We start from the raw sequence: 10,730 nt of genomic DNA on the forward strand, positions 1-10,730 counted from the left end.
GTGTGGTTCTTGACCTCTGACCCTGCCCACTGCCAGGGAGAGGGTGGAGTTGATCTGTCAGCTGTGTCCTTCCTGTGATCTGAACACTCAGCCCTGAGGCTAGCAACCTGTCTGTCAAGATGTTTCTCAGTTAACCTGCGTCACCACGTACTAAAGTGAGACTTACTGGCCTGTGAGATGGTGGCGGAGAACTGGACATCAGCGCAGACCTGCATGGACAGTCTGGCCTACAGGGGGGGCCACAGCAGTTCCCAGCCAACTTGTTTGTACTATATTGTACTCACCAAGTCCCTGTGTCTCACCACCCCATTTCCTCTATAGCAATGGAGAAACCCTGTTGGTGTATGTATTTGACATCTGTACAAACGCACCTCTTTGGAAAAACAAAATGAAACCTTGACATATCTGGAACAAATGGGCAATTTGTGTTTTTCTTTGAGTAGCAATGCATACGTGAACAAAAGGTCTGGATATCTGTACAGAACGCAGCTACTGTGATTTCACCCAGTGCTGAAATTGGTACCTTTTATAATATCTCCATCTAGTGTTTAGTGGGCTACATAACACCTGCCCTACAGTTTTGAGCCTTTCCGAAGCTTCGGAGTTATGAAGTGCTTGCTCTGTCTAAAAGCCACACTGCAACCAAAAAGCTGGTATAGAAGAATACAAAATGAAACATGGTAGTCAAACAGATTAATATTTGTAGCCCCTGAAGGTTATTGATTTTTGCCTCCTTGCACAGAGCTCACTGTGTGGGCTTAGCTAACTATTACAGTTTGGTCCTATTTGGACACTGACATTGTGTCTCTGTACAATCACAGTGGATTATAAATTGAATAAAAAAGATGTGATTTAATTGCAAACGTTCGGCTTTAACTCAAAGGGCTTCACAAAGGTTTTGCATTAACTGTTTAGGAATTACAGCCATATTTAAAACATAGTCAAATCATAGTCCCAAGGCTTGAACGTAATTGGACGACTGGCAGGGAAGCATTTTTTGAACCTGTTGAGGCCTGTTCCCCCATTATTTCATGACAAATTAAGCAGATAAAACTCTGGAGTTGATTCAATCTGCTGACCTTGTATTTGGTAGCTGTTCACTCTGAATAGGAAGTGCAAAGACATGTGAGGGAGTCTATCTGGGAAAAATAATAAATGAACCTATCAGAGGCTTCTTGATTGATTTAAAATCCACTGTGGTGGTGTACACAAGCAAAATTATAAACACTTAAGGACCTAAATATACATTAGAAACAAGTTTTCAAGGACCCAACATGTGACCAGCAGCACAAAAGAAACGACTGTTTCATTCCACCTTCAGTTGTAGTACTCTCCTCCTGATCTTATAGCAGCTACTCCATGCAGCTTTGTTTTCACAGGAAGTGGCAACACCAGCAACAAAGAAATATTAGAAATATGTGAGCAGTAAGTGATGAAAGAAGTTTCGTTGTAATGCAACATGAATCTAAATGGTCTCAACTCCAAGCCAGACATCTTGGTAGTTGGTTTACCACTTCTTCTTTTTTTTTGTTGAAACTTTTAAATCAGAAAAAGAAACCGAAATCTCAAAAGCTTCTAGTTACAGTTTATTGTCCAGAAAGAGGAATTATGTTAATCATTCACTGATTAATGACTTCCATTTTCTGTCTTCACCGCAATAAACAATGTAATTCTGTTAGTTATCACAGTATGCATTACATAGTGTAGGTTTTCATTTCCTGCGTTTAATTTCATCGTTACGTTACTTTACAATGCAGTAAAAGGCACAAATCTCTAGACTTGCATGATTTAAAATGAGGGACACATTTTTAAGTAAATATACCAAATACTTGAAATGCACAAACTGTGAAGACTTCATTCTCATTATGAAAGCGTCCCAACTCAGTTCAAACTGAAAGACCAACACCACTGAGGAAACCAGCACAAGGTTCTCCATGCAGTTTATTGCAACACAATTTCTGCCTTGACAATTAAAGGCCGGAGTCTCTTAATCTCGCATATCAACTTGCACATTCATTTTAGGATACACTTCAGCAAAATCATTGATCTTCCCACTAATACCAACACGTTCCTGCTGAGTGTGTTTTACAAATCTCATATTCTTGCTTGCTCTCGATATGTTGTTAATGTTGAAATATCCTCCAGTAACAACTTTATATACAAGTTTCTGAAAAAGCTCTACTGTAGTAGTTTCACTGCCGTTTCCCAAAACTGAAAGGTAGCAGGTGAAGCGTATTTACACATTCCCATTCAAAAACAATGTCTGCATAAATTACAACAGTACTTTATTGGTTTCTGCAAGCATAGAAACACACTCACTGTGAGATTAAAGAGAGTAGAGTGTTGTTATCCATCTGGGTAATTCAAGTCAAATTTTTTGAGTTGGTTTAATTGCAGCCCGAAGGAGTTGAAAGCTTTCGGACAGCAGATATCCTGAGAGAAACAGGTGCGTGGTGAAGTGAGGTGTAGGTCTGTATGTGGTCCTGCTGCTACTGGGAGAAAGTAGTACCACCTCCTTAAGTGAACATATAGCTAGACTGCTGTGTGACACGGATAAAGGTGGTTCTGCGGCTCAGCTCTTTGAGTTTGGCGGCACCCACATAGGTGCAGGTGGAGCGCAGGCCCCCCAGCACATCCCGGATGGTATTTTCCACATCTCCTTTGTAGGGAACCTCGACCGTCCTCCCCTCTGATGCCCTGGGAGCCAAGGAAAGAGGTGAGAAGGTGGACTTTAGAAACCTTTCTTTGGTAAAATATCTGCTCATCTATTCTAGTACAAGACCAGAGCATGAAAGTTTAAAATGGGCTCATCTTTTTTTTATAAAGGCAACTTTTGGAGTTCTAGAATTCTTTTGTCTGTGTTATGAATCATCAAAGTATGAAATGGATTCAATAAGAAAAAAAATGTTGCAAACACCTGAGTGATTAAAGTGTGTCTATAATAATACACTGTTACTGTAAGCAATCAAAAAAAAAAGGAATTCCCATAGCAACACAGATGAAGCCAAAATGAATGACTCACAGGTGTTGCTGCGAGTCTCAGGGTATCACTATCTCACCTATACTCGGCAACTCCCCCAGTGTATTTCTTCATGGCTGTGTCGGAGCTCATGCCGTAAAATAGTTTGTACTTCTTGCCATTTTTCTCAATGACCTCTCCGGAGCACTGGTCGTGGCCTGCGAGCATTCCTCCCATCATTACAAAGTCAGCACCGGCACCTGAGGAGCAGAGGCACAGCCAGAGTAGGCACAGAGGTAAGATGTATAGAACAACACAGCAAGTTTGAAGAGACAAACACAGCGCACTGTTGACCACAGCATTCCCGTAGCCATGCAGTGTGAAGAATGGGGAAGCACACGAAGCTGAAGTCAGGGAATTTGGACAAGGGCATGAAGTCATGGAGATTATATCGTAAAAGACTAAAAAAAACAGTATAATCACAATTGTATGCGACACCATTATGTAAATGTTTTTACCTCAAGATGTGTTTTTTGTAGATTACAGCAGGTAAGCTGTATATACATACAAAAGTAATCTGGGAAATAGATTTGCCACTACTTCACTGTAATTTAACTGGGGCATTTCTTACAGCGTGGGGTTGGTTACTCACCAAAGGCCTTAGCTACATCTCCAGGGCAACTGCAGCCACCATCCTTAACAGAAGTTAAACACATGTCAGTTTACTGGTTCACATTAGGTCAGAGAAGCAGGTTTAATGTTTAATTTTAGGACTAAACTGCTCCCCCTATTGGCTGGAAACCTTCAGTAACATGCATGAACAAATCTAGTGATGCATAATTGCACATGTTTTTTGGTTTTTGCACATGTTTACAGTGTGTTACACCTGCTGAACTGACGAGAAAAAACCTGGTCTTTCAAGCAATAAATGCTCTTCTGTTGCTCACTGTTTGCCACCCTGTCCTCCAAGTACAACACAATTTAAAATGGAAATCTCTTTGATGCATTTTCAGTATCTACATGAAAACCACATCATTGCACTCTGCTTTGTATCATTTTCATTTCAGCCTCTTGCACATTTGCAGCATATTCTGCAGACAGCTTTCCTACTGTTGCAGAAATTGCCAATATTTACTTTGATTACTGTTTGACTTCATTATTTTTATTTTTAAAAAAAATTATATTGTGGACTTACAGAGATAATGTGACCTTTGAGTCCATGAGCGGAGTCTGCACACTCTATAACAGCACTGAGCTGTGGGTAACCCACTCCTGTCTTGATCCTTGTTGTGCACACAGAACCTGCAACAATCAGAGCACACATTAGAGAACCACATCTTTATCTCTCTCTCCGCCTGTGCTGATTGCTGCTGTTGTAACTACAGGAACCTGCCGTCTTTTTTAATCTGTTCAAGTCAGGTGACTACTCAGGTGCATGATTGGCTTTTAGTCCAATCATGCACCTGACTTTTTAAGGAGTGTTTTTGTTTGTTACATCATGTGACACTGACCTGTGAACCATAAAAGCACAATAAAGGCACCCATGTCAAGTGTTGTGTCTGCACATAAAATTGTATCTTAAGGCACATTTTTACTAGCAGGCTGTCACAAAAAACGCACCATTTTTGGTAACAACACATTTTGACAAGCATAAAATAGGAGTTTTGCACCATCAAGGTGATTCGCAAGGAGTTAATAGCTAAAAATTTGCCAAATGTTGGCATGGTGTGCAGTGTAAAAAACAAACAAACACAACAGTACCACAGTGAGTGCCATTTTTACACACAGCGTCTTGGTTTGGGGCTGTGTTTCAGCCACTGCCGTTGGGAATCTCCAAAATTGATGGAATTTTCTTTAGTATTCAGCTGCTTAGTAATGATTGTGATTCAAAGGCGCACCCGTTAGAAAACAAGCAGCTTCATCTTATTATTTTTTGCCATTTTTATATTCGCTCTATGAAACTCAGTGCTATCTGTGTTAGGAAAAAAAAAACAGCTTCTTTCATTTTTCTGTCGTGTTGTTGTTGGACTGAGTTTGCAAGTAAACCCAGGAAGGACAGATAAGTCTGAGGCTGGGAATGGGAATCCTGATTAAACAAACAAACCGTGCAATACCATCTGCAAAGTGTCCGATTGGCGACGGCTTAATTTGTCAGCATGACAATGATCCCAAACATTAGTCTGCTGTAATCGTACCAGTAAAACCACATTTTTCATGTCTCCACAGCAACGTTAGAGTGGCTACATTAGTCATGCAATGAGTCAGTAACTTAATGGCGTGTAACATGACCGCTATACTTGGTTTAAAATGCTGTACGTCTCTGTCTTATGTCTCATCTGTGTTTGCATGCCTCACTGCTGGTCTCTGTGTTTGAGGACCGTGCAGCTTAGTGTTAAGAGACCTTTGTACCCACTCACCTGGCCCGATGCCCACTTTGATGATGTCAGCCCCAGACAGGATGAGTTCCTCCACCATCTCTCCTGTTACCACGTTGCCAGCCTGCAATACCAGCACACAGTCTTAAATATCCCATAATCCACCAGGAGACAAACTGCCAGCCAACGTGAGGCACTGTCTTTCCTACCATGATGGTGTGTTTGGGGAACTTTTCTCTGACTTTCTTGACAAACTCCACAAAGTACTCAGAGTAGCCATTGGCCACGTCCAGGCAAATGTACTTGAGGGCAGGGACGGCTTCCAGGATGGCACACAGCTTCTCCAGATCTCCACTGCCGCTCCCTGAGCTAGCAGCTACGTGCTATGGGAATGAAAATGTGTTTTATTTTGATTTTCTAGTTTCTTATGAGAGACAACATACATGTAAAAAGTCTTAAGAGCTTAAAAGAAGGCAACTGGACTTCTCTAAGTTCCAGTTCCTTCTTTTCCAGCTCTTAAGGCGATGACCTGGATGACTGAGAATCCACACACACAGACTACGTTAAAGCAAAGACTGGAAGTCTTACCTCTAAGCACTCTGGGTGACTAGCAGCAAAGTTTTTCCAGTCTTCTACAGAGTAGTGTTTATGAATGGCTGTGAAGAGGGTGTGCTAAAGAAAGAAGCAGTCAGACAGAAAGGAAGACAGGAAGAAAATGAGAGATTCAGAAATATCTTAGATATTTGGGCCACTGACATTCTCTCTATCATCCATCATTGTCCTTCAACTTGAACAGAAGTAACCTGCTGATGAATCCACAACCATACAAAATAAAACAAATGTATTTTTAATTTATTTATTTTTTTATAACTATTGTCTTCACTCACTTTACTGAGAACTTGTGCCATCTCAAATGTTCCTGTGGTGTCCATGTTGGCTGCAATGATGGGGATACCTGTGTAGGTCTGCTTAGAGTTGCGGAATGTAAAGGTCCTCTGAAGATCCACCTGAGGACGGAAGGAATTTTTTAAAATTTATTAGTATTTTTTTATCCTTGTCATTTTTCTTGGAAATATGAGAAGGCTAATACTCGTCTCCTGAGTGTGCATGGGTGCACTGAATCATTTAGATCAGTGGTCCCCAACCCCCGGGCCTCGGACCGGTCCGTGAGTCGTTTGGTACCGGGCCGCGAGAGTTGAGGCTCAGGTGTGAAATGTATGGTTTTCAGGGTTTTTATCAGTTTTCAGCGTTATTTTGTTATCGTTTTTATCGTTAACTCGCTTTTCCTGGGTCTTTTCACGTGTGTTATGAATAAATCTTCTTTTTTTCTGTACCGGTACTAGTTTTATTTTGTTGTATTTATCCGCGACACCTTAAAGGCCGGTCCGTGAAAATATTGTCGGGCATAAACCGGTTGGGGACCGCTGTTTTAGATCTAATGGACAGCTTCTAATGGATATGCCTGTGCTGAGCTGAGCTCAATGTGACACACAAGCTGCACCATTTTCAGGAAAGTGTTTGAGTCACTTGCGGAAATTATTTCTTTCAAATTAAATCATTAAAATAAACCTTTTTTCCAGTTAACGATCTAAACGCTGAACTTTGTTACTACTCAAGAATCTTCTCCCAGAACCATCGTTCAACAGTCTTGGTGGCTTTACTGCTGTAGCATTACTTGGTCTGGTATAGCTTACTAATGTTAGCTAATGTAAGCAATCTAAATGTGTTTACTGAGGCTAATATTATTGGCTGATAATAGTTATTTGCCGATCTTTCAGTATCTGCATTTAACGGCCAATAATAAAAATTTTAAAAACTAAAGAAGAGACAGCAGAAATACCCTTCACCATGGTGTGAATGATATTGCATAGTTTGTCCACCAGAGGGCACTCTGAAACTTCTCACTTGTAAATAACTGTGATAGCCTTTTTCTACTAGTACTTACACGACTCATCTCGGTTTTGGATGTTTTTCCATTACAATCGAGTTCCACCTTATGTGTGTGAGGTCGTTACACAGTCCTGTGACATAAATTGAACAACAGTGGAGGATGTTAAGGCGATGGTATACCTGCTGTTCCGTGCATGGCTTCTAGTCAGACTCAGCGACCACATTGTTGTTTTTTGTGTAGCCATTTCTCCTCCCTGGCACAGATTCTACCACCTAATGGAAAACCCTAAAAACCGAGTCTAGTTGAACCATGCCGAGTAGCTACCAGTGGAAAAGGGCTATAAATGCCAACAACAACAAAAAAAAATTAGGGTCAACAAATGCCAAAATATCAGAATATTGGGGGTTTTAATCACCAACCATCAGTATTAATATGTAGAAAATGTAGAAATGTGTCTAACTGGTAAAATTTCAAACTAGAAAAAAAGAAGGTAAAGACGGTCGGCATAGTTGTCAAAAAGTGGGACATAACGGTGAGTTGCCTTGCCAACAGTTAAAAACAAGTTTTCTAAATGGCTCCCTCTTAGTGCTGAATGCTTTTGTTGACTAGAACCAAGACATTTATTATGCAAAGCTACTTAAGCTACAGACTTACCGTACGCAATGCACCATAACTTTTAATGTGGGCATATAATGAGGTCATGCCTCATAATAGTGAGAGGAAGGAAAGAGGTGGAAGACATGGACGAGGGAGATATTCTATAGTCTATATTGACTCGCTCCAGCACATCAGCAGATGCTGCACACTGACTCAGGACTTTCAGTTTACTTCCTTTCTATTCACCATTAATAATGAGAAAGTAATGATGCTGGTGTAGCTCACCAGGTTGAGCAGAAGACCCATGTGCAGCAAGGCTATTGCAGGGCCATTCGCTGTGTGTCTTCCCCCTGCTGTCTTTCTCTTCCTGTCTACTCTCAGTCTGTCCTGTCATAACAAAGACTAACCCCCGCCACCAACACCATCAAGCTGAAAATAAACCACATCACTGCAAAATATGTACTTAAAATAAATCATCCAGTGGTCTCAGTCGCGGCCCGCTGCCCACATTACGATCTGAAATATCAAAATAACCAAACCGCATTCATCAGGTGCCACACATGTGTCTGAGACCTGAATCGATGTGATTAAAGCTGCTGTTATACTGATATCTCTGTGGCATGTGGAATGTGCTCTGGTTGGCTGCAACACGCTCCGTCCTATTTTTAAACAACTTTTCTGAGAAGTCTCCTGTGTCTCATGTTGCTTGCTCCCTCAGAGGGCTCAAACTCTTTGCTTTAGATCTAGTGCCACCACAAGTATGGTGATGTTGGACACAACGTGGCCTGCTTAGTCTGCTTTAGATAATAATGACAGGTAACTAGATCAAGGCCAAACTGATCAAAATGTTCTTTTATGCCTGTGTCCAGCCTGTTTCCTGTCACCTTTAAGAAGGTCACTCCGCTGTTACACTGTTTCAGCCCAGCACAGAGGCAGTGTACACCTGATAGCTCAACATTAAACAAGACAAGGACGCATTTTACTCCTTCAACGAGGTATCTTTGTTGATTTAGGAGTAAATGTAAAGTATTTTTCGCATTTGATCAGAACTAGACAGCTCCAGGACGCCACCCTCATCAATCTGCCCTCATGTACAAACAGTTAACACGATATTGCGGCACAATGCGCAGGAGAATACACCTGTCTAACCCAAAGAGCTGTTCTGATGGTTGATTACACTATACCTGTAATGCGTGAGTTATGCGTAATGAGCAGACGTAATTAACAGGACCGACCTCTGAGCGGCTCTTCAGGCTGCTCCTCTTGGGTCTGAAAAGGACATCTTTAAAGTCCAGCTTGAGGTCTGCGTCCACTCGAGGCATCTTGAATGCCCCCAGAAATGATGACCAGGACGATGATGGTGAGTATGCAGACGTAGCTCCCCCGAGGAAGACTGCAGCAGCTGTGGTGGTCGCTGGTCCCAAGCCCCAACCACCAAACCCGAGTCTCAAGGAGGCCAGCGTTTTTATAGCAAAGCGGGACCCAGCCCAGTCCTGGCCCCCATGTCTTTATTTGGGCCTGGACTCTCTCTCCCCCCCTCTTTCTGTCTTTTTTCTCGCTCCAGCCTAGCGTGCCTCCCCCCTTCGCCGCTCTTCAGCTGAATGGCAGGAGCAGCAGTGGCTGAGCTGGCAAGCAGGTCCGGGCTGTCCCATCTGCAGACACACACACACACACACACACACACACACTCACAGACATGGCAGCACTGCAGTGGCTCGCGTGCTGCAGTGCTAAAGAGCACACCTGGTGTCCAGCTGGGGCATTGCTCCCTTTGCTGTCGATGGGCAAGACAGCGTGAGGACAAGCTAACAAACAAAAGCTAAAACTAAAAACTAAATCAGTCACGTAGATTCATATGCACACATGTGCGGTAGTGTGCAAAAGTCTTGAGCCACCTCTTATTTCTTTATATTTTGCTTTCAAGGAGCCAGACTGTCTTGTTGTCAAGTTGTCTTCAGCAATAGCTACCAAGGCCTTTCTGAAGGTGTTTCAAGTGTTTCTGTGAACATTTCCAGAGGAATATTTTTTTGTTAACCCTATACGAATTATTTAAGCCTGTGTTGTGACTAGCCAAAAACAAGAACAACAAGAACAACTCGACAGGTTAGCAAAGAACCAGTTTTAAATCTTTCTCTCTTTAGACACTTTGGTACTTGCAGCTTGTCACAAAACACATCGTTTATTCTTTAATTGAATCTAGAAAAGATGCTAAAGCTAACACAATCAGACAGGCATTACATGGAGTTGTAGCAACAACAAGGGGATTCTTAGAGAGCTATTAGCTGAAAACTCAGCATGGTTTGAATTGTGTCCTTACAAATTTGAGCAAACTGGATAAGAAAATAAGGGAATAAGTGGACCCACGCCCCCTCAAAAAAGAAAAAAGAAAAAAAAGAAAAAGGAAGGCAATTAGAGTACATGAGGAGACTAGGAAAATGTTACAAAGATCTTACAACCAAGAGAGAGGGGCAAGAGACACAAAACATCAAGGAGCTGACTCAGGGGAAGAAGCGCTGACAGACTAGCAACCAACAAAGGAAAACACGGTGCTTAAATACAGAGGCAGTAATGAGGGAGTGAGAAACAGGAGGGAAACACAGCTAGGACTAATTAGACATAAAGAGACAAAGGAAGCAAAGCAGAATGCACCGCACACAGGACAGGGACTATCAAAATAAAACAGGAGACAAGAGACATTAACAAACACGTGGACTTGACACTGAGACATAGAGACATAACTGACTGGGGAGACAGAGGGAACATGAAGACGAGTGATTAGACGAGGAACACGGGGAAGGCAAAGTAACAGAAAATTAAATCCTGGGAACTAAGAATAAACACAAGCAGAAAACCAAGAATGACAATAATCCAAGAATATAAATTAACCAATAAACACAAAACCCTGAGT

General features: G+C 41.9%; 1 protein-coding gene across 2 annotated transcripts; it reads right to left on the reverse strand.

The window, feature by feature from the left end:
- Positions 1-1,569: 1,569 nt before the first annotated feature.
- Positions 1,570-9,458, reverse strand: gmpr (guanosine monophosphate reductase). 2 transcript variants are annotated; one of them, XM_005728464.1, is made up of 10 exons: positions 9,058-9,119; positions 7,280-7,355; positions 6,222-6,341; positions 5,923-6,006; positions 5,544-5,717; positions 5,377-5,458; positions 4,155-4,261; positions 3,612-3,654; positions 3,060-3,219; positions 1,570-2,697 (listed from the first exon to the last, which is right to left on the reverse strand). In XM_005728464.1, exons 2-10 carry the CDS (start codon positions 7,286-7,288, stop codon positions 2,517-2,519), a joined length of 960 nt encoding a protein of 319 aa, XP_005728521.1. In that variant the 5' UTR covers positions 7,289-7,355; positions 9,058-9,119; the 3' UTR covers positions 1,570-2,516. The 2 variants fall into 2 exon arrangements, with proteins under 2 accessions (XP_005728521.1, XP_005728520.1); XM_005728463.2 differs by lacking the exon at positions 7,280-7,355 and having other exon boundaries at positions 9,058-9,458.
- Between the last annotated feature and the right edge of the window lie 1,272 nt (positions 9,459-10,730).

Source organism: Pundamilia nyererei, unplaced genomic scaffold (genome assembly GCF_000239375.1).
Source record: "Pundamilia nyererei isolate P.nyererei 1_Seehausen unplaced genomic scaffold, PunNye1.0 scaffold00028, whole genome shotgun sequence".
Lineage (NCBI taxonomy): Eukaryota > Metazoa > Chordata > Actinopteri > Cichliformes > Cichlidae > Pundamilia > Pundamilia nyererei.